The sequence below is a fragment of the Leuciscus leuciscus genome, assembly GCF_965113295.1.
Source record: "Leuciscus leuciscus genome assembly, chromosome: 13".
Lineage (NCBI taxonomy): Eukaryota > Metazoa > Chordata > Actinopteri > Cypriniformes > Leuciscidae > Leuciscus > Leuciscus leuciscus.
The window spans coordinates 19,757,005-19,781,847 of NC_138737.1; the positions used below are offsets into that span (position 1 = coordinate 19,757,005).

Here is a 24,843-nt window from a genome sequence, read left to right on the forward strand (position 1 = left end):
AATGCCCACTTCGCTGGGATTGCCTCAGATTGAATTGTGAGATTACGTGGTAAGTACCTGAGCGAGGACGCACATAATCTTTCCATTACCACACAGATGTCTCGCTAACATGGTCATTGCGTTTGATATATCTTTATTTCTTCACACATTGGGTACGTACGTAACTATACGTACACATGTATTTGTGCACAAACCCTGTGTGGGAGCATTTTAACAAAGTAATCATGTTTCGTCAATACGTTTTAAACTTGAGTATTTCTTCAACTTCAGGCACTTTTATGCCCCAGGGGTTGATTCTTGTTATAATCACTGGCCAGTTGCATAAATACAGCCATTATGCTAATATTTAAGTACTAATTTGTGTTTTTAAAACAAGTCAGATGTACTAGCAGTAAGCAAAGGGATAATCAGTCTTGCTTTTCATTCTCAAACCGTTCTTCATTCTCAAATTAAATTAAAAGTTTTTATGCAACTATCCAAAATTTATGACCAGTCCTTGAGGGAAAAAAAGGCTAGATGAATAACTTGTAATACTTCTTAAAAAGTTTATGAAATAGGCTAGTCCTTGAGCTTTGGAAAGGCACTATATAAATTAAACATATTACTATTATTTTATTGTATTATTATGTCGTCAACTTTTTTGTTATATCATATAAAGATCACTTAATTTATTTATTTTTGTTCCAGGCCTTACTTCTTTTTTTTTTTTTTTTTTTTGCCGCTTTTAAACTCTTTTATGTATCTTAAACTATTAAAATCCATCATAAAAATATGAACCATGATATATTTAACATTGTGATAATCTAAACAAAAACTGAAATAAACCATTTCAATATTTATTGTGTGAAAAGGATTCTAGTATTTTTATTTATTTTTTTATACTATGGCTGTCCCACAGTCCTTTGAAAAAACACTTGACTTGGTGTGTGTTTACACCTGTTTGTTTGAGCACATTTTATGCACACATTAGTAAAGTACACTTCTTAGCAGTAAACTAGTAAAAAAATTGCCAAAATATTTAATTGGGTAAAATTTGTAGGTAAAATATTTTTTTCCAAATCATCTTAGAAGCTCTATTAAGCATTATGGTATATATATATATATAAAACATGCTTAGCTCTTTTGCACTGTGTGTGTGTATATATATATATATACACACACACACATACACACACACATACACATACATAGTAATATGATGTTTAAAGTGGAAATGTTTAATAAACATGGGCCGCCATGTCAGTGGTTGGTGTGAGCTAAATGAAAAATGCAGCACCAGCGTGATGTACAGAGGGATCCAGACGCCCGCTTTCCTCCTCTGCTCTGCGGTCTCAGTGCTGTTACAGTGCTGTCACTTCTCATTGGCTGTGCCGGCTTCCATTGGGTGCCACCACCTCAACAGGGGCATCACTGCTGATAGAAAACACAGCGTGTGATTTGTGAACTCTCACCGTCTTTGTAATTTCATCAGGGTAATGGGATTATATTTCAAATCACCGCTCCTTTCTTCATTACACCTCTAAGCTCCTCTGACAGACCAAAAAACTTAAATAAAATGTGCGCGTCAGCCCCGCTTGACTTCGCCCGCCGCTCGCACTTGATTAGACAAACAGCGCGGAACACGAAGGGGGGAATAATGTGCTCATTTATTCATTTTCCCGACGAGTCACAATAGATTTTTAACGACCGATGTCTGACCTCCCTTAGGTCCCCCGTGCTTAGGAGGGTTAATAAAGCCCAACAGTCTGGAGCTGAGAGGAAGAGAGCGAGAGAGCGCAGAAGAACAGGAAAAGACCAAGCTCCCGCAACAATATAAAGACAGCCACGTCTCAGGGCCCAAAACAAACTGCCACTCCTTCCTCCATCTTGAGCACCAACCACCCTAGAGAGACGGAGTGAAGAAAGAGAGACAGAGGGATGGAGAGTTAGGCTGCTTTTCCACTTAGATTCCAATTCTACTGGTCTCTGAGGGACAATTAAAGGCAGTGTGGTAGAAGTGGATTCTTTGCTGCGAGCTCTCTGGCGTGCATGTTAAAAGTGTTTCCCCTGGTATCACTGACTCGGAGACTCTGTAGCGACAGGGTGGACGGGAGAGATAGAGCACGAAGAGGGTGGAGGGGTGGGGAGAGTGACAAACTTGCATCTTAAAAACTACCAACTTCAGACGGTTACCAGAGAATGGTAATGAATGTTTCGCAAGACCAAAACTTGTTTTGTTTTTAGAGTTCTGGAGGGAGAAGGAACTTGTGTGATGATGATGGCATTGTGACATGAGGACACATAAGTGTAGTGTGATATTTGAGAGCAATTTTGCTTTTAAACAACACACTGTAAAAAAAAAAAACTTGGATCATGTTTCACAAGAAAATACTATTTAAGTCTTTCTGAACTCAGATGCTGAATTCAGAACTGCATTCTAGTGTACTACTCAAACTACTTTTACCACATCTTTCTATGGCACAAATAGTCAGAGTAGTATGCTAGTATGTGGTTCCGAATTTAGCAAGAGATTTGTTTAGGATTAACCGATTAACTAGAATGAATCAGATTTTCCATTTCAACATATGAGAAAGAGATTTGTTTAGGATGAATCGATTCACTGGAATGAATCAGACTTTCAAACACTACATAATGAGAAAGAGAGATATAATCATTTAAAGGCACACTATGCACGATTTGTACCTTAACATAACAGCTTCGAAATCATTTCGATGGTAAACGCCGCTGACAAAACCAGCAATGCAAGTTTGAGAGGTGGCGCCCCGACAAATCTCGCGAGAATCACGACTTGCCTTACGGCACGACGTCACATACATCAACAACATATGAAGCAGCCTCTATGGAAGACACTAGCACGCATTTCAGACGTGAATCATGGCAGAGTCGACGAAGAAAACGAAGAAAGCGCGGTCGGAAGAGTGCAGAGACGGCTCTGCACTCTAACGTTGAATACAAGTACTCCGCCTCTAGGGGTCACTGTTTGAGAAAAACGGAAACGGCATAGTGTGCCTTTAAGTGAGCGTGTTTAATTACTCCCTCAGTTAACCTAGGAGATATCTGTCCTTCTGTTGAAAGTCAACGCAACTAAACCTTTGACAATTCATAAAGTTCATAAAGTCATTGTAAACAAAATCAACAGAAATTGGTTTAAAACAAGTCTTCTGAAGAGACACTATCACTTTATATGATGAACTGATTTAATTTAGCTAATTACTCGGACATTACACAATGTCAGACACAACTGGATATTCTCCAACCGAAACGAATATCAAAAAACTTGCTCCAGACAAAATTTTACAATTTGGCTTCCACTTGGCACTGCTCACATACTTTATGGATCGGCACAAACACAGACCATCAGAATGATACAAACCTAGAAAAGTCTCAGTGTGGTTGGACTGTATAAGCTGTTGGAACAACACTTGGCCAATCAGGTTTGAAAGCCAGAAGAAACTGATGTATGATTATAATTATATTATTGTTTGAGTTTCACTTACTGTAGGTCTACTTTCACTCTCGCGCATGCTTCCATCATCTGATAGGGTGCCCTGCGATTATCAGGATCCCCTTGGGTGTTTAACGATCACATAATTTTTCCATGATAATGTTAAAGACTTTAAAAATGGCTTGTGATGTTGACACACTGAACTTTAAAGGCCACTCAAGAAGCAAAGACCATTACTAAACTGGCATGAAGTGACACCGGGTGTCTATATAAAAGACAGAACAGAAATTTTATCCTGGCACTCTTGGCATTTGAATATATTAATGGGTTAATGCAGATGGCAATGTCCTCATAAATGTCCTGGCAAATGCCTGAATCCTGATCTTATCATGTCACAGCCCTTCCATAATAGATCATAAAAATGAACATGCACAAAACGATTCACACCCATTTGCAAGTGCACACTCTACAGCTTTTACATTTCTCAGACACTTTTTCTTCTAAAGTGACTAACAGTAAAGTTACATTGATAGCGCCATGCACTACCAGATGAGCTAATGTTGCTGCTATAACATTGCTACCCTTGAAGTGACCTTTAATTGCACTTGTAGTGTAAAAGTACAAAAGAAACTGTCTATATAGAAGGCAACTTAAGTGTACTTGCTCTGTAGTAACAGTAGACTTTCATGTTTCCTAACACTCTTAGGCCTAAGCATACTTTTACAAAAGTATGTAATTTCATCATTACAAATGTGTAATTACCAGGATCCACATAATAGCCTCCGAATGCTGTGCATTTTTTATACATAAATATAGTGGGATTTTCTGCATCTATGGTTTAAAAATAAAATATGTCCCCAACTAGGTTCCCTCCAGTGAATCTTGGCCATTTCCAGCACTGGTAATTACAAATGTATTTAAATACAGGCTTACAGTTTCAAAAGAAATGACATTAAAGTGTATTTTAGTTTACCATAAATGCTTGTCAGTACACACTTTAACCATATTTCAAAGACAATAGAACTAATTATGAAATTACATATAAAGATGTACTTAAGCCATACTTAAGTCAAAAAAGCTCACACACACAAAAAGTTCAACTAACTGCATTTTTTATATAAATTTAAACTATATTAAATTATAAATTTACAGTAATGTCAAATAGCATGAAAATAAGTGTCCGAAAACATTACATTCAATTTGCACTTTAGAATATTCTTTTAACTATTTCCGTAATACGTTTTTTTATTTTTTTATTTTAAGTATGCTAAAGTCTACTTTTTCACAAGTGTATGCAATCTTACTTTGCAATGCCAGTGGTTTATTTAACGGGCATCTCAGTGAAAAAAAAAAAAATAGAATGAAACCATAATCACATCATCTTTTATGGAAGAATCTCTAAATATACTACATGCTAAATGCTAAAATAAGTTTAATCATCGCCATTCAGCCATCACATGTACATTTGAGTTGAAAATTCACTGTATTACAATGTCTTCTTTCAGATATAATTCATGACTTTAAAACAATGAGCGCTCGCCGGGCAGCCGAGCACGTTCAGAGTGGAAAATGAAAAATGTCCATTTGCGTTTCACCCCCCTCTCAACATCTATGCATCATTTTCATCTAATTGTTCCCTCTATTCTTGCAGCTCTTTGTCAGGGGCCACATGGGAGAGGGGAAAATTACAGACTACCTGATAATTAGCAAAGTTCACAGTAGAACTTGGATCTGTACAGAACTAGCGGCTCCACGCTAGAGCCGGCTTTCTCTTAGCAACTAATTAAGTCCGCCTCTGAGGGCTCCTACTGTGGTGGAGGTAGATGCTGCAACAGCAGAATCCAAAAAAAAAGAGGAGAGAGAGAGAGGGGAAGCAAGAAAAAGAGAGAAATAGTTAGACTTGCTTTCGTCTTTCTTTAAACAGTGGAATAAAACTGACTCTAATGCTCCTGGTGTTTTATTATTTGTTTCAGACGTAAATGGATTTCTTTCCCAAATGGAAGTATCAGTGGTGGTCACCATTATACACCACTCCAAACAGCGAGGCTTGTTCAGCTCATGACACACTTTAATTATTATAATGGCATTATCCATATCCGTCGATGTAACACGGAGAGAAGGAACAGCTGAGCGCAGTGGGCGTTAAGCGCAGGTTTTTAATCTCCTGCAGTTGAATTAAGCTTCTATCTAAAGAAGACTTTATTGGTGATGCTATCATCATCACTGCAACAGATTATTAAGCAGGATGCATCATCAAATGTCATCGCTCGTACACGTCGGGTGGCGAGATTATCTCCTCAGGGGCCTTATTGGATATAATTATGATTTTTGTGTTTGTTTGTTTTCATTTAGTTTGTAATTTTTTTTCTTGCCCTGCTGGGCAGAGCGATGTTTGTTCTTAAGTGTCGCATGCAGCATGTCACTTTCCTTAGAGCACGCTTATACATACTTAGATGGCTAAGAAAAAAAAATTATTGAATCTAAAATGGTGTGAAAGTTTGACAGATTAAACAATTATATATTGTAAAACTGTATATTACGACTCTGTAATTTTATATATTTTTTACTTGGACAGACAGACAGACAGACAGACAGACAGACAGACAGACAGATAGATAGATAGATAGATAGATAGATTATGCAATATCCCAAATGTGCATAAAAATATGTGGATGGAAACATAGCTACAGACTGACAGACATATGGGCTGTTTACACTACACCGTTTTCGACTAAAAACGTAAAACTTTTTATGCGTTTTGGCCTATCGTTTACACGACAATGGTGTTTTGGGTGCCTGAAAACACAAACTTTTGTAAATGTGTTTCATAGTGCAAGTTTTTGTCTCCGTGTAAACAACAAAAACGCGAATGTCTGAAGACTATGACGTCATGCACATGTGTATTATGTGTTCAACCTAATAGTGCTTCATCGCCATCTAATGGCCTGACAGCAGAATACAGCGTTTTTTTGTCATTTTCGCGGATCCGTGTGAATGGGGATCGTTTTGCCAATGGTGTCGTCTGTATCCGGAAAACTCAAAGGAAAAACTTCTCTGTTTTAAGCATAACGTTTTCGTGTAAACGTACCCATAGATAGATAGATAGCCCAGACAGACAGACAGACAGACAGACAGACAGAAATACGGTGACCGGGAGGGGACATGTTCGGTTCACTTAGTTTTGTTGTTGCCACAAGATATTAATTCGTGGGAACGTCATATTAAGTCGTGGGAACGTGATAATAAATCGTGGCAACGAGATCATTTTGTTGAGGTAACGACATCATTATGTCGTGGCCTCGAGATTATATGTTGAGAGAACCACACCGGTCAATATAGTAACCATATACAGCAGTCAGAGATGGAGATGACTGTGAAACAGTGAAAGACACATGAATCGCATTCTTAAGTTGAATGGGCTTTTTCGTTGGAAATTTGCTGGCTTGAATGAAACAGGCTACTCGGGTCATGAATAAAGTCCCGTTTAAGGCAATAAACAAAAACAAATTATGAGAAACTTAAATGAACAACAAAGTAAATTATGACCGGGATAGAAGGAGGAGCCTGTGTCGCCTGTGAAGATTCGGTTCCCACATGTTATAAAACTCGTAGCCATGAGAAACGGATGTCGTACCCTCAAAATATTTACGACTTAATATCACGTTCCCACGAGTTTGTTTATATGTTGTGGCCACGACAAAACTAAGTGAACCGAACATGTCCCTTCCCGGTCACCGTACAGAAGAGATAAGATCTGTTGGCTTGATGGAATGTGCCCATGTCCCAATTTCTCCTTTTCATCTTATGAGAAGATTTACAAACAATAAATCCCTTTGGTAAAATCCCCCAAAATCTTTCTTGAAAGTCGCTGCCATGAACCCAAGGGCCAAAGAGGACAGCTGAAGCCAACCAGAAGTGATGTTTGGGCATTTGTGGCCATCCTGACAAGACTCTAGCGACACGGAGAGACTGTTTGTGATGCAATCCAAGAGAGACACGTCTAGCGAGCAGCAGACGAGGCTAAGGCTGAGGCAGTCATTATTTTCTGTGCAATTAGAGGAAACCTGAAGTCCTTGATAACGAGCGCAAAAAAATGCCACATAATTAGAAATACACCACAAACACCATTATTGTCAGGAGAACACGGCCGTATAATGAAGCAATTATAAATGAGCGGCTGAGCTCCTGTCATTAATTTCAGCTTTTAAGGATGCGAGAAGATGAGCAGAGGCTAAATGTTTCAGAGAGAGTGAGCGCTGAGAGGGTGCTTAAGGTAGTCAATGCCGTCAAAACCACTTGAGGTTCCCCTCAACGGCCAGATAAAGCCTTAAGTGCCCTGTGGAAAGACTCCTCTGAGCCGGAGTGTGAGGCGAAGAGCTTTGAGCGTTAACTCCTGAGCCATTATGGCCGTCACAAGCCGAATGTTTATACATGCTTGTGCACACGTTCAAAAGCACAAAACGAGGAACTGACTTTGATGTAGAATTTCAGTCTTGAGCTAATCAACAATCAACCAAACCAACATCATTAAAGAGCCTTCCAGAAAGCCAGGAAGGGATTCCAATGCTCTAATGTGATGGTAAAAGGTATGTTTGTTTGGTATGTGGACTGTACATTGCTAATCGCATTAGCTTGTAAGCTAAAAGGCTAAGAGAAAGCTTCATTACAGCCACACTTGGAGGAAAGAGAAAAACTGCTCATCCACGAAAATAACTCAAACGTATTGATCTCGCTTTGAAATGCACACGCCGCTCTCCTTAAACCCCACCAATTAAAAAAGTGGGGGTGAATTTCATTAAAATGCCACACACTTAGTCTTGATCTACCACCGCAAGCCAACCAGCGCAAACACGCGAACATATCGCTTTATTAATGAGAATGTTTCTTCTTTGATTGCCCTCCTGCATCAAGCCGATCGGCGATGAAATCCTAGACCGTTATATACATATACACACGATAAAGAATGCCAGGCAGAATATGTGCTAAAGCATCGTGCAGTAAACATGAAAACGGCAGTCACTTCTTGTTCGCACACATGCACACACACACTGCGCATTGAACTCCAAAGACGTTGGCGTCATCCAGCACACTTAGAAATACAATCTTATTAATAGAAAGGCTGGTGCTACAGGCACACTACATCATTATTGTCTTGAGAATGCAGTGCTAGAGAAGGAGGCAATTAGGCTGAGGAAGCTGCGAGGTTGCCATTATTTTAGCATTTAATGACCAGGCGCTACGGCAGGGGCTTGATGCAGAAATGAGGGTCTCAGCTCTGAAATTATGCATTATCTGGCAGATCTTAGTGCACCCCCCTAAGACTCCCTCTCCTTCACCATGAATAAATTTACATGGGAATGCTTATTTCTCTAATTTAGGCAGTAAAATTAGAATATACAATACAAATCTACCCGTGGAAGACAAGCATCTACTCACTGTTTTGGTTTTTAATGACCCTGTTTCATGTCTTCCTGTGCTTTTTTCTAGTTATTGGGCGGGGGCTGGAACAGACTTGTGGAAATGAGAATTGTGTCTTTCTTCCATTAGTTTAGCTACGATTTTTGCAAAATGGAGGAATATTTTGAGACTATGTGGGAGTTCACACATATGCCTATTTGGGAACACCTTTGACTAGAAGAGCAAATGCTGAAGGAACGGTAGCATTGGTAACGTGTTGAACTGGTCTCTCCAAAAAGCCATTCCTAAAATAAAGTGTCAAGCTTTTTAAGCATCGAATGAACACCCAATAAACACACAACTAGCATGAAAAACGTATGTTTTCTCATAGGTTTCCTGAACACTTACCCCATTTGTTATTGGTCAGTCAAACAGATAGCCCCACCCCAAACAAACACCATTGGTTGAGCCACTGTTGTCGTGCTGGGCTGGTCGGAAAGCTGAAACAAACAAAACAATATTTGAAAACACCACAGAGACACAATGATCAAATAACTACAAATAACTTATTTGGCTTACTATGACTCTGCATATACCGCTGGGGAAGGAGAAAGTATTTTAACATCCAAAAATTATACACTTCACCTTTGTAAAACAAACATTCTAAATGATAAATGCAAAATTATTTTGCTGAACTTCATTCTAACTCCCAACAATGAACATTTATGTGATTTATTGTTGATGAGCAATTGTAAAATTGACATCTTCCAGATGAAAATGCACACAGAAAATTGATGCCATGGATTGTTTTTATCATCAAGGAAGATTCTGTTCATTAGAATTAAAAAGTTTCATATTAGACGTTTTCAAACTGGGGTCCACGAGAGTTATAGGGGGTTCATAATGTGAAAAGACGAATATAATATAACAATATATAAAGTGTTTGAATGCGTTTCAGTGTTATTGTTGTTAACAAAAACAAAAACTATTACAAATCATTGTTGTTAATTGAAATAAAGCAAAAAATAAATTAAAATCAAAATGTTAGATGAAAAACTTAACCTTATTTTATGTAATTTGCCAAGGCAACAATTCTAAGTTTAAGTTGAAGAACTAAAATTGAGCTAATAACCTAAATAATGCCTTCTGCTTCATTATACACAATTTTGTGATGATACATTATTTGCCACCACCATATCACAAAAAACTATTTGTCGGACATTCTCTACCATTATTTGTAACCCAGAGGCTTCGACATGGCCATAGTCTGCACTGTCAGCTAGAGCTCTTCTCCGGGACGATCACGGCAGATTCCTGCATAAGAAGTTTCAGCCATCCGGTGAAGTCAGGACTGAGGAGATGCGTCTCTCAAGTGCTAAGAGATGTTCATCATTCTTGATCTGAGTCTGTCAGGCCCCGGTGTTTTAGTGCCTCTTGCTATTAGGCAGAATTGACAGGCCAAGAAGGTAGCGAATAGCAGAAACGTGTGAAATTAAGGAGGGCATCGTGTGTGTGTACGTGTGATGGGAGAGAGCAAGTGAAGTGTGGCCGTCATTTAATCTGCAATTTATCAGTTTAGGCTGCACCTTGTTACAATGGAGCGAAATTGTTGCTGCCTTCAGGAGAGATGAGATGGCGTCTCGTCTCTTCTATTGCCCCCCTCTCTCTCTCATTCGCTCTTTCTCTGCATGCACCTCTTAATGTAGTCTGACAGCGGGGGGCCGGATGGAGTGGGAGAGATATGGTGGAGAGGTATTTTTTATTGTTATTATTATTATTTCTGAAAACCCTCAATTAATATATAGCGTTGTCATCCCCTCCATGGGCGAACGGCCATAGCTGTGTGACAGAGAGAGAGAGAGAGACGCCTGTGGAGGCTTCTGTGTCATATAGGGCTGAGGTCACACACTGAGGTCGGTTGCTTTGGGAACATACACGCACAAACATCTCTTCTATAACACTGAGCACATTCATTTCAAGGCAATCAATGCTTAATTGGCATTTTTCCCATTAGGCCTCTCTATTAATGTCTTTTTAAATCAGATTTGTATGAGTTGTGAGCTAGTTCATGTTAGATTTCCCATTTTAGAAGCCTAATCAAATTACCTCATTGGGCTTCTGTGGAATGGTATTTTTCTATATCCATGACAATATTCGATTTAAATGGCCTCCCTGCTAAACAGGTTGACAAGCATAGTGTATTAATCTTAGTGCAGTGTCTCCTGAAATGACATGTAATCTGCAATGCGCTTAGCCACGTTTACGCGCATGGACGTTTGCGAATGAAGTGTCCATCATGACGTGGAAAAGAATCCTCTGTGTGATCCCACCCAGGGTTTTGGTATAGAACGCTGCAAATGAGGGGTGCCATTGAAGAACCATTTTTGGTTCACCAAAGAATCTTTCAGTGAAGAGTTTTCTTAAGGTGCGTTCACATTAGCAAAAAAAAATGTCAGTAGCGTAGAGATGTATTTAAGGGTTAGTTCACTCAAAAATGGAAAAAGAAAAGTTTTATCAATTTCTCACCCTTGTGTCTTCCAAACCCTCAAGACTTTCGCTCATCTTCGAGACAAATGAAAATATTTTTAATGAAATCTTAGAGATTTCTGTCCCTCCATTGACAGTCCACGCAACTACCACTTTGACACTTCAAAGAGTTAATAAAGAGATGGTTAAAGTAATCCATATGAATTGAGAGGTTTAGTACAAATTTTCTGATGGGACTGGATTGCTTTATATGATGAAACGATTAAATTTATGCTTGTCGGTAACATGTGAATTGACATGTGAAGGACAAGTATGGTAACCCATACTCTGAATTTGTAAAATCGCAACCTTTGGCTTACCAGTCTCACTCTAACCATTAGGCCATGACTGCCCCATTCACATATAAACATTGATCAACGAACATAAGAAGCAGACGCTTAACCGAACCTGCCATGACGCACGAGAACAGCCCTCATTGGTTCTTTCAGAAGCTCAAACATGCTGTGTAAAACACAAGAATGAACCTCATTGGTTCAAGCAGAAGCTCATTCATGCTGCGTAACACACAAGAATGAAACTCATTGGTTCTTGCAGAAGCTCAAAAGTGCAGCGTAACACATGAGAATGAACCTCATTGGTTGTTACAGAAGCTCAAAAATGCTGCGTAAAATACAAGAATGAACCTCATTGGTTCTTGCAGATGCTCAAAAGTGCAGCGTAACACATGAGAATGAACCTCATTGGTTCTTACAGAAGCTCTAAAGTGCAGCGTAACACATGAGAATGAACCTCATGGGTTGTTACAGAAGCTAATAAATGCTGTGTAAAATACAAGAATGAACCTCATTGGTTCTTGCAGATGCTCAAAAGTGCAGCGTAACACATGAGAATGAACCTCATTGGTTCTTGCAGAAGCTCAAAAGTGCAGCGTAACACATGAGAATGAACCTCATTGGTTGTTACAGAAGCTCAAAAATGCTGCATAAAATACAAGAATGAACCTCATTGGTTCTTGCAGATGCTCAAAAGTGCAGCGTAACACATGAGAATGAACCTCATTGGTTCTTGAAGAAGCTCAAAAATTGAACCTCATTGGTTCTTGAAGAAGCTCAAAAGTGCAGCGTAGCACAAGAATGAACCTCATTGGTTCTAGCAGAAGCTCAATCATGCTGCGTAACACAAGAGATTAAACCTCATTGGTTATTGCACGTCAAGTAAACATGATTGAGCTTCTGTTTACCAAAACTGATGTTTGTGTTGATGAATGTTTATTTGTGAATGAAAACCTAAATTCAATCTGGTCACCATATAAAGTGATCGTGCCTCTTCAGAAAATTTTAACTAAACCGTTCAATTCATATGGATTAGTTTTTCCATCGCTTTACGAACTTTTTGAAGTGTCAAAGTGGTAGTAGCGTGGACTGTCAATAGAGGGACAGATATCTCTCAGACATAAGGGTGGATAAATGATGACAGAATTTTCATTTTTGGGTGAACTAACCTTTAAGCACAGCTCATGCAGTTGTCATTTTCAAACCAAGTAAAAGCTTCAAATTCGCGAATTGACCAACTGTGTGGTGATTGACTTTTTCTCTCTGCCGAGAAACTCCCAATCACATGAATTCCTATTGGAATGACTGGATTATGCTCGCAAAATTTCGCTGAAAGGTAAATGTGACCACACCTTTAGTGTGAAGAACATTATAAATCTAAAGAACCCTTTTCCACTATAAAGAACCTTTTGTACAATGCTAAGGTTCCATGGTTGTTAAAGGTTCTTCATGGCACCATAGATGCCAAATGAAGAGACATTTTTAAGAGTGTATATGTGTTACCTGGTTTAGTATCAGCTATAAGACGAAGTGTCGGAGCATTAATGGTTAGTGGGAAACTGGACAAAGTGTTGCGGTGCCGCTATCACACAGCACTTTTTCCACAAGAGCCTCTTTAATACAGAGCAAGTTCACCTTTGTTAGCCTGCTGGGCTGACAAGCAGGGCAGGGAAGCCAGGACCAGCCCTGTTTAATGCCTGTGCCCTGTAAAACAGCATTGCGCAGCAGAAAAGTCATGGCTGTGTTAAATACCTGCAGGGCATACTCCAGGCAACCAGGGGAAAAGAAGAGAGAAATGGAGGGAGGAAAAAGAACTAGGCCATCTAAAAAAAGGAGAGATGGGGAACAGGAACTCTCACCTGGCAGGATTTGATGACACACATGCAGGACGTAATTCAAACTAAGTTTCAGAACAGCAGCTGTCTGAAACACATCAAGAAAACATGAAATTACTCATAGGTTTGTTACATCAAATATAAATGTTAGGAATAAGGCAATGTTAACATAGCTTTAATAACACCCACAGAGATAAATAAATGGTAACTTTATAAATAACTGCAACATTACAAAAATGTAAACATGATGATAATCTCTTTTATATGACAGAATGTGCTGCTCATAACAGATATGCTGGTAAAACAACTGAAAAGTCCCATTATCATAAGAACAATATATACTGTTAAAAAGTTTGGTGTCAGTAAGATTTTTTTTAAAGAAATTATTATTTATATTCAGCAAGAATGTATTAAATTGATCAAAATTGACAGCAGACATTTATAAAATGACAAAATATGTAAATTTAAAATAAATGCTAATCAAAGAATCCTGAAAAAAATTATCAGTTTCCATAAAAATATTAAGCAGCACGTTTTCAACATTGATAATAACAAATGTTTATTGACCACCAAATAATTTCTGAAGGGTCATGTGTCACTGAAGACTAGATTAATGATGCTGAAAATACAGCTTTGCATCACAGAAATAAATTACATTTTACGATATATATTATAGAAAACAGTTATTTCAAAACATACCAACCCTCAACTTATGTGTGTAGGCTATTTGGAAAAGATTATTTAAAAAACAGTTTCATGTTCAATAAGAAATATTTATGTCCAAATGGTCATCAGTGGCAGGTTTGGATTCTACAAGCTCTGTCACTGATGTTACCATTAAAAGATTTTGATGCTTTATTATATTCTATTAAAACCACCATGTTATCTTTTGTGCTGTAGGCTAAAACAAACCTTTAATTTGTTCCGCTCCTTAACTAAAACAGATCCCACCACGCACAGAGAATTAAACTAAAACAATCATGGGATAAACAACAATAATAACAATTATTTGATAAGATACATTTTTTCCATTAAGTTTTAGTACGTACATGTTAAATAATGCTTTCACCATTAAACAATCCAGATGCTTCCCACTGAGAATATGACTCAGCTCCTCTGAAGGTCTGTTCTGAGATCAGTTCGCTTCAACCATGACAACAACTGTTTTATTTCCTCAAACGTGGATTAAACTCTTCTTTGATGAAAACGTGACTTGACATCCCCTGCTCACTGCATGTCGGGAGCCGAGACAGCTCACTTTTCCATCGGGCACGTCGCCAGACAGCCTGCCCTGGGTCAGGTCCTCAAAGGAGGGCCGCTGTGGCCGGAGACACATTTGCTTGTAACTTCTGTCACCTGTTGCTTGAGGGACGAGGCAGCATGACTGAGACCAGTCACCGACTCACATCAGTGCTGAAGAAGCTACGGAGACTCTATCTGGTACCGGTGTAGTGGTGCCCGTCGATTTAGTTTCCTCAGGCACATCAGTGGCACAGCTCAGAGCTCATTTCTCATATTAACGCTGACAGAAATCAGCAAAGCAGGCGTCAAGCATACATACTTAGGCCAGATCGCTCTCACTCGGAGGGAGCCATTGGCTACAGATGATGCATGTCTGATTGATCGTGCTGGTGGACTTTACAGACGTCTGAGATAAAATATCAACATCTAGGCTATAGGCTAAGGTGAACACTCACATAAAGTGATCTTAAAGGGGAAGTTCACCAACAAAAAAAAAAGACAATTATGTTATCATTTACTCACCCTCATGTCTGCTCCAAACCTGTATGACTACATCCTTCTGTGAAACACAAAAGTAGATATTGCAAAGTAGTTGTTTCACATACTGAAAGTCGACTGGGTCCAAAACAACCCCTTGACTTTCCATTTCCAAAAACACTGATATATTTCTCAAATATGGCTACATAAATATTTCTTGCCATCAAAACTGACCCAATTAACTTTCAAAATGCACAGTCCCGGTGTTGTTGTGAACAATTTATGAGTACATTTTTAAAGTAAATAGTTTACCTTTGTTTAAAATTTACACTGCAAAAAAAAAAAAAGGTCTTCCTCAGTATATCTTGTTTTCTAAGACAAACATCTAAACATTCGTAAATCAAGATACATCTAGGCAAAATTACTAAGTCTTGTTTTCTGAAACAATGATCAAAATTAAGCAACTTTATGCCTAAAACAACAACAAAATCTGCCAATGGGGTCAAAAAAAATTATTTAAATAAATTTTTCTTGTTTTAAGTGTGAAGTTAGTTCATTTTGATGCATTTTGATTTAAGGAATGTTTAGATATTTGTGCTGGAAAACAAGAGACATAAATACAGGAAGAAAGCAGTGTAATAACTTGTTCTTATACTCTGAAATGAGTTTCCTTTCCCACTGACATCACTATGCAGGCTATTGGATAATAGTAAAAAAAAACACTTTTAAGGCCTTATTTCAACAAATTTGTATTCAGGTCTGGCTCAATTCACCCCGTTCAAATAAATTACTGATGGATAAAACTGTGGTTCTCAACCTTAGCAAACTTCCAGAGATGCCCCAATAAATCTTCAAATGCTTTACATTTAGTTAAATTAAAAAATATTAGCACTTTATTTTGCAGTCCTGTTCCGCATGTACACAGTATGTCCTTCTTATAGCAATTGCAATAACTGTATTGTAAAAAAAAAAAAATATTTTTTGATGTTGTTCACTTTGTTTAAACCATTCATTTTGATTTAACACCATTGTATGGTTTCATGTTCAAACACTATTGCATCATGTTAAACTGACTGGAAACTCGATGTTTTCATTTTGAAAGAACATGTTTCAAACAAGTAACTAATTAATTTAATCTAGTAGCTGTTACGTGTATGCCTGACCACAAAATATTTAAAAGAAATTTGAACTTACTCCTATAGGAACTAACCCTGAACCTAACCTTAACCCATGTTACCTTATATCACAGTACTTTTACATGTAGTGTAAAAAAAACTTGCTGAAAAAACAGATTAAAAATAAATATGTACAACATTAAACTTACATTGTATATTTTAGTTTATTTATTTTCATTACAACAGAGGTTCATATCACCTTATGTGGTCCTTAAAATATTATCTTGAGAACCACTGGGATAAAATCAAGTCCCACCCTACATTTTTTTCCCTGAGATCCTATTTCACTCTTAAATACGTCACATTACGTAAAAAAATTAATTGTGAACGGTAAGTTAACTTTAAATAGAATATTCTCTGATACAACAACAAAACAGGACATAAAACACAATTCATACTAGGTTACAAGTCAGTCCTTATGAGCTGAAACACCTAATATTCTTACAAGAACTTTAAAATGCCACATATTTTATGTTGATGTTATTAATCTCCCATAAGCCATATCATATAATAAGCTTATCTACTGCAGAAAGCTGCATAAACGACTCACATCCTCAGGTTTTTTTAATGCACAGTACAGTCCTGGTGTGCCGGTCATGCTTTTCACTAACTCAATTTAGGCAGCCAGCTTAACTCATTTCTAGTAGAACAACATGTTTGGAACTGAAGACCCTGTGTTTTTTTGGTTTGGATGCAGAACGTCTCCCGTGTCCATGCTGCAATCCCAGTGTGTGCAGGTTGAGCTGGGTTTCATTATTTACATCTCTGCGGATCCTCCTGAGCTCTAATCTTCACGTCTCGCAGGCTCCTCGGGGCTATTTCATTTAGCTTTAATATGTGCGTTTGACGTTTTGTTCATTTAGCTTCCCCCTTTAATTTAATTGACATGCTGCTGCCTTGTTTTGTTTGTTCTCGCCTGTGTAGGGATTTTTTCCCTCATCTTCTAATGCTTCTATAATGCTGTGGTTGTGTGAGACAACTTTTATTGTGTGTGGACAGACAGTGAAAATGAATTTATGCATGCATGCTTATGGGGAGGTAAAAGTCAGTGAATTTTTCATTACATTACAATTGCATGTGGTACCTGTGGGAATGCCTTACTTGTGCAATAAATGTACAAACAGTGGTAGCCTATCAGCAGAAATGTGTTGTGTAATCTGATTGACTGAATTATAACAGGATGAGATTATGAGAATGCCATGATGGCAGTTATCAATGTGCATTGGTTAATGTTGGTTAGTTAATAGTGCTTTGCTTTTTGGAAATGAGTGTACCATCATCAGCCTAAGACAAAACAAGAGCAAAGAAAGAGTTGTGAATTTCAGTTTAGCATTTCAGGAGAATATTTATAGAGTTAATTGTTATACTTAGCTATCTGAGCAACAGGATTTTGTATATCTTCTTTTAGGTCATGTGAAGCTATTCAGTGGCCTAGAGCATCTATATCCCTAAAGTACAATTAGCCTAGACACAGTTCCTTCTAACAACAATTTCTGCCATGTTAATTACATTTTTCGATTATTAGGCGTTTATATCTGAACATGTACAATCTTGCAGACGTTCTATTTGTAAATATTTTTTAGCATTACTTTGTCTAAATGAAAGGTTTCACAAAATGGTGCGTGTTTTAGCCACAGTATCTGAATGTGTTCTTTGTTTCGGCGATTTCCGAAGCGCTGGTCGCAAATGGCGCGGCTGCCATCTGGCGGTCACTGCGAGAACAACACCCAGTCAAACCCATTACTGTCTGCATATTTACTGACATAATTCTTTCAATCGCAATTCACTTTGATAATTCAGAGCAACCCAGCGGAGCTTCATATTGGTGGGCTACACTGGTTAATTAAACTTTCATATTATGAGGTAGAAATATAATAAATCTAAAACAAAACAAGTACAAATGTATGATAATTCTCCATTTCTATTCGCATTAAAGCTGTTAATCAAGTATAAAAATAACGCACATATAACATAACCCTTCCTTATATGGGTCAATGACGTGATGCTAATTTTTTTCGGATCTATTAAATGATTCAAAAACACAAGCATAAATGACATGAATACACTTCCTCAATTTCTTAAGCAGGCTAGGCAAAAATGTATGTCTTTTTGACATACATTTTGCTTCATGAATGTCTACAAGGGCCATTGACCTGGCTTCATGAATGTCTACAAGGGCCATTACATATGGTAATACTTCACATTAAGCTCTCATTTGTTCACAATAGTTAATTAACTAACAAACTAACAACGAGCAATATATTTTACAGTGTTTATTAATCTTTGTTGATGTTAGTTAATAAAAAAAGTTCATGTTTATGTCAGTTCATACAGCATTAATGTTAACAACTTTTGAATCTTAAAAAATTAAAAAATGTTGAGCAAATTACATTTAGACTAATAAGACTGATAGACTAATTAGACTAACAAATTAACATTTAGACTAATAAGTGTTGTAGAACAAGTGCTGTAGAACACCTGTGTGTGTGTGTGTGTGTGTGTGTGTGTGTGTGTGTGTGTGTGTGTGTATATGTATATTATGTATATGTGTAATATATATATATATATATATATATATATATATATATATATATATGTATGTATGTATATGTATGTATGTATGTATGTGTGTATGTATATGTGTGTATGTATATGTATATATACACACACCAAGGTTTCATTTATTAACGTTAGTTAACCTGAACTAAGAATAATAGTTCTATATAGTACATACATATACATATGTATATATGTGTGCATGTATGTATATACCGGTATGTATATGTATATCATATCATATCATATCATATCATATCATATATCAGACTACTTTGTCATTGCACCATATATAAATATGTTATATAACGGGTATAATATATACATACGGTAGCCTATATTAACGTTGGCTGAGCCACAATCCATTCTGCTGTTCTAGCTGCATGTGAATTAAGCAAGCCTAACATTTAAAAAAAAAAAAAAAAACTGAACTGTGTGTGTGTGTGTGTGTGTGTGTGTGTGTGTAGTCATGTGAGAGCCTCACTGGACTGATGATCTGTGATTTCAGTGCCATCTGGGCTTGGCCCTCAGGCTGTTTAGATCTTCATGCAACAATCTGACATCAATATGTAACACAGTTGCATCAGACAAAACCCATTCCCAAATCCAGCATGCACAATCAAATCAGCAAACCCCCAAGAACCTTTGTTTACAAACGGATAAATGACAATAACACGGCCACAGGATTGCCAAATGCGTTTAGATGGGGGGGCGATGACCTCGTGTTGTTTAATCAAAGTTTATTCATATCACGAGCCTGTTTCACCAATAAGGCCTCCATCTCGCACAGCGGGCTGCCGATATCCACCCGATCTCACCTAAACAAAAGCCATCTCTTCTCCCGACCAAGCGAGTCATTTCGGGTTATTAATACAACTAATTACCCTTTTTCTGGCCAAATTTGAATTTAAATGAACAATCGGAGATATCATCAAGAGAAGCAAAGGCACCCCGCTGCGTTCTTTTCCTCTGATGGAAAGATTACAATTAGAGCACTGGAGTGGTAAGGGCAGGAGAGAGAGAGCAATTGCGAAAGCCTATTACGCTGAAAAAAATCTCCAATTACAAATCCGCTATACAGTTGTCAGTGGTAATTAAATGTGTGGCGAGTGCGGGGGCTTTGCTGTTCGTGGCGGCCTTTGTTTCGTCATACTCAAGGCCGGTGACGTGCTCGATGTGAAGGTGACAGACATCAGTGTGAAGGGATCTGTCAAGGAGAGAATGCCACTTTTTAAAGCAGTCCTTGATGGTTGAACTTTTCATAGACAAAGTTTTATTTGTGATTATCGATTGTGAAGAAAGTCTTTCTGCCGTCAGACCTTGCGGCTGCTCAAGGAGGCTTAGGCCAGCGCAGTTAAAGTCACCATTGAAATGGACAAATCCTTCTTTTTTTTATGGAAAATGTATGTATTTATTATTAATGATTTATCTGTGTACAAAATTAATGTGCCCTCGTAATCTTTAATCAAAAATAAAAGTGTGTTCACGCCATGTCGTAATAAGCGTAATTCCGAGATTCCGACCTGTAAAAAGCGTTCACATCTTCATAGATCAATTACAACTTGTAATAGCATTCCGACTTGAACTACCTGAGCGCTGCAGATTCATTTTGGCGTTGTTAATGTTGCCATAGAAAAGCATTATTTCAAGTAGGTCACGCGTTATCATCTTTTAATTATGGCACGGATGCAGCATAACTTCCAATACCTCCTTGCAATGACATGTTTTTTATTCTCTGATGGTGTGTTTAATGGCATAACCGGTCACTCGCATGAGATCACAGCAATAGCAAACCACAACCATCCAATCAACTTCCAATGGACAAAATCAAGTCCCACCCTACATATTTTATATTTCGAGAGGCTGTTTCACGTCACAACAGGGAAGTAAATAATATTGCAATTTTAGTTTCATGCTGACTTTAAACTAAAAGAAGCCAGAAGATACAGTAGTCATGCATCTCTATCAAGACATTTTGATGCAAAAACAGGCGTTGCATTTTCACGGAAAAAGTCTTTAATCGTTTTTTTTTTTTTTTTTTTTAAGAATTATGTACAGGTTCATATTAAATCACATAACACACAGAATGCCTTCCCAACATGAGCCCAAGTGAGTACGCTCACAAATGCAAGCCATTACCCATAATTCTCTTAGCATGCTCTTCAAAATAGTGGACCAACATGATACGGTAGGGATTATAAAGCTCTTAAATACAGATCGAGTACAAAGCCTTGCTCTCAGTCAACATACTGTGCAGATATTAAGCCAGTTCAGTTAAGTACAGTACACCAAAACCCTGTTTAAGTCACTTCTGCTAAAAAGTGTGTTCAAAGGAACAGTAGTGTATTTCAACTGTTCAATTAAAAACTGCCCTATTGGAAACCTCAAAGACTATTAGTCTTGTGGGTTAGAATATTTGCACAAGGCCGTCGCTTTTTAGTTCTTCCGGTTAAATGTAGAACACCAAAAACACCAACCTTTCAATCTCAAGAAAAAGAAACAAATAAATCAAGATTAAGTCCTCTTCAAATGTTTGCCACAGGTTACACAAACCCCAAGGTGCATATTTTTGTTAGGGCAGACTTTATACACAAAAAGGTCTTGGTAAAAGTACATGCCATGAAAATATAAAGTCTTTGATTCCTTTGGCAACTAATTTCACCAAGATCCATCAAATGCAACATTGCTGCTGTGGTAAAAAAAAAAAAAAAAAAAAAAATCCAAACACTGCAAACAAACAGAGCACCAAATTAGTGTGCAAGCCTGAACCATTTGAGATATTGAGATCAATAATACCCGATTCCACATCACAGAAAATATTGAAAAGGCAAAATTGTATATCACATTATAATTTAAAAAGGAACCAGTAAAAAACAAAGATAGTCTGCTATAGCATTTATATAGAATTTAAATGATCTATTATATAGAATATAAATGTTATACAGAATATCAGTGTTGTTCCAAAGTGCACTGCAAATTAAGTCTTGTAGCTGATGCTCTTCGTATTACAGTTTGTGCAAGAGAGAGATACACGACGATATCGCGTTCATGCGCCATTCAAATCAGAAGGAAAACAAGTATATACAGGGCTCTAAAGGCAACAAAAGCTAGAGGAAAAGAATGCATTACAACAATTTTATTTATCCCTTTATGTACACAGTTGGAGGTAGAACTAATTGTTCTAAGTGCATCTACTATATTTAGGACCAAAATCAACACCCAGAGTATGTTATCAGATATTCACACATCTTTAGGAGCAACAATAACAAACAGATTTGAAATGGGGAAACTCAAGACAACCACACAAAATGTTAGGTACAGTTATTTTGCCCTAGTTCTACGCAAGTGCAAATGTTATTGGGAAGTTCTGATGTGATAAAGATAAATTTAGCAATAACATGAGTATGATATTCTACATTCCTGTTTAAATAATATATTGTGCCGATGTCAACAGCAAAAACTGTTATGAAGAACGTGTGCTTGCTGTTTATGGGATTATGACACGAGGTAGCCTGAATCGCATAGATATATTCTCCTCAGCAACATCAATATACTAGTCCTCAAGCTTTGATGATGCCACAGTGTTCAAATGTTCTTTGTTCCATCTAAACGCAATACACTGGCAGAAAAAAAAAAAGTGTAAAAATTGTACCTTTAGGTGTAAAACAGCTTGTCAATGGGGCAGCTCCCATAAGAGGGCCAGTTTGTACCTTATATACCCCTAGAAGGTGCATATTAGTAACTTAGAGTAGTCATATGTGCCCTTAAGGAACTACGATGAACCTTTTAGGGGTAAATAAGGTACAAAGGTGTCCCTTTGAGGATACTGCCCCAATAACAAGCTCTTTTTGCCCTTGAGGTACATTTTCTGCTGTTTTCTTTTCTAAAAGTGTACCTCAAAGTACAGAAAAATAGTCCTCCTAACTCAAAGTTTTACTTGGGAACTGCATTATAAAAATAACAATGATTTTAACCCTAGAAAAGTAAGAACTTTGAAAACAATACATGGACTTTAAACACAAGTAAAGGTCAATATCAAACTGAATAAAAATATTTTCAGCAGTAACTATTGTCTAAGACCATTTGGTAAGACCTAACAGTCAGTTTTCCAACTATTCAACATAATCCACATACTGAACGTCCAATTGTGGGGTGTTTCTATATGGCATGTTGTACTTTTTACTGTAGGTTGGTTATAGCGTACTGACGCTTAGCCAGGCTTGACTTTGACAGATCCGACTTCCTCACTTCCAGGAAGATGCAAGGAACGAAAAGAACACGTGTTACTGCAAATATCTGCAAGGCACTAATTTACAACTCTAACCGCTAATGTGAAGACACCCTATTTTAGCTGCTCTCAGTGAGTCTTAATTTTTCTTAAACTTGTTTCCTCAACCGAACCGTGTGCATCTGTCCAACAGCTAATTCATGGAACAAGTCACTAAATATAATAAAACATTAAATACAGGAGTTAAGTAATAAATACATTTTATTTTATATAAATATGTGGGCCCTTTTGTCCAAATTGTCTGGGAAACGTAGTAAAGAATGAATGTACAATAATGACAAAACCTGCTTACATTCATAGAACAAGCTGCCCTAGTAAGATAATGGCATGATTAATTTGATAAACTGTAACATTGATACACTGGCAGCATCTATAGTGATGCATTATGATATGACTCGGCGTGTGACTGTTAGCTATGAATGGGGTGAGATTGCACGGTTTATACGAGAAGGACAGAATCATGGATTCCCATCTGAAGCGTCCCGATTCATAATCGTTGCCGGTAGTTCCTGGTCCCTTTTTTCATTTGATAGGTATGTTTTAACAGCTAATTACTTGCTAAATCTGTTTCATATAAAATTTGATTCTAAGCCCCAACACCTCCCCAATACTACAGAAAAAAGACGTGGGTTATAAGCGAGATCAGTAGAGCGCGGCAATGTCGCCACCGGCCGCATTATTTGTTTTCATTCGTTTAATACCCCACCGTAGTAAAACCTGTCATGATCATGTCTAATTTTTGATCGCTTTTAAACTTGTTTTTGTCTCTATGTACAGCTATACAGACTGAGGCGATGCCTCGCTGTGATGAAGGGGAGAGTAGTCGTCCGCGCTGTCCTCTCTCTCTCTCTCTCTCTCTCTCTCTTTCTCCTTCCTACAGTCTGCCCATACAGGTGGCTGTTCTGCTTCACTTGCGATCGTCGATGGTTTTAATGAATTCCACGGCGGCAGTGAACTGCATCCACCAATAGCACTCCTCCCCGCTCAGCCTGCTGGCGTAGAAATTATTGATGTACTGAATGGTGGACAGAAGGCAGGGTGGGTTTGCCTGGAGGGAGGGAGAGAACGAGCGAGAGGGGGGAATTAACGTACGAGATAACATCTGACCACCCACATTGTGCATCCTTACACATTCAAGCACACTTACAAGTTTAGAAAATCTGGTGTAGGCGTGTGCATCGCAAACACAAACAGGTATGGGGTGGGGAGAAGGAGAAAAACCTCACACACAATAACAATACTTAGACACCAGCAAGCAAACAACTCTAGCGTAAGGATCAGTACATTAAGTTTGCTTCTGAAGACTTGAGAGGTTTTAACCTTGAAGCAGACTAGTGTTCAAAAGCTTAGGGGCAGATTTTTTTTTTTTTATTATTAACTTTTATTCAGCAAGGGTGCATTCAATTGATCAAAAATGGCAGTAAATACATTTACAGTGTTACAAAAAGATATTTTAAATAAATGCTGTTCTTTTGAACTTTCTATTCATCAAAAAATCTTGAAAAATACAAGCACAATACAGCACAACTGTTTTCAAAATATTAAGAATGATTTCTGAAGGATCATGTGACACCAAAGACTGGAGTAATGATGCTGAAAATACAGCTTT

General features: G+C 37.7%; 1 protein-coding gene and 1 long non-coding RNA gene across 11 annotated transcripts in view; both read right to left on the bottom strand.

The window, feature by feature from the left end:
- Positions 1-13,905, bottom strand: part of LOC309512458 — a 37,766-nt gene extending 23,861 nt beyond the window's left edge. Inside the window, exons 1-3 of one of the 2 annotated variants that reach the window (XR_014211038.1) lie at positions 13,521-13,905; positions 9,251-9,342; positions 1,214-1,410 (exon numbers count right to left, since the gene is read on the bottom strand). This is a non-coding gene — a long non-coding RNA (uncharacterized lncRNA). Of the gene's footprint in view, positions 1-1,213; positions 1,411-9,250; positions 9,343-13,520 lie in introns of those variants that run through there. The other variant, XR_014211037.1, reaches the window with a different exon arrangement.
- A 7,705-nt stretch (positions 13,906-21,610) lies between these two features.
- Positions 21,611-24,843, bottom strand: part of gapvd1 (GTPase activating protein and VPS9 domains 1) — a 43,993-nt gene continuing 40,760 nt past the window's right edge. For all 9 annotated transcript variants that reach the window (XM_082187977.1, XM_082187976.1, XM_082187975.1 and 6 more), the window contains one exon: positions 21,611-24,282. In XM_082187977.1, the coding sequence (XP_082044103.1) occupies positions 24,142-24,282 (141 nt within the window). In that variant the 3' untranslated portion in view covers positions 21,611-24,141. The remainder of the gene's footprint in view (positions 24,283-24,843) is intronic.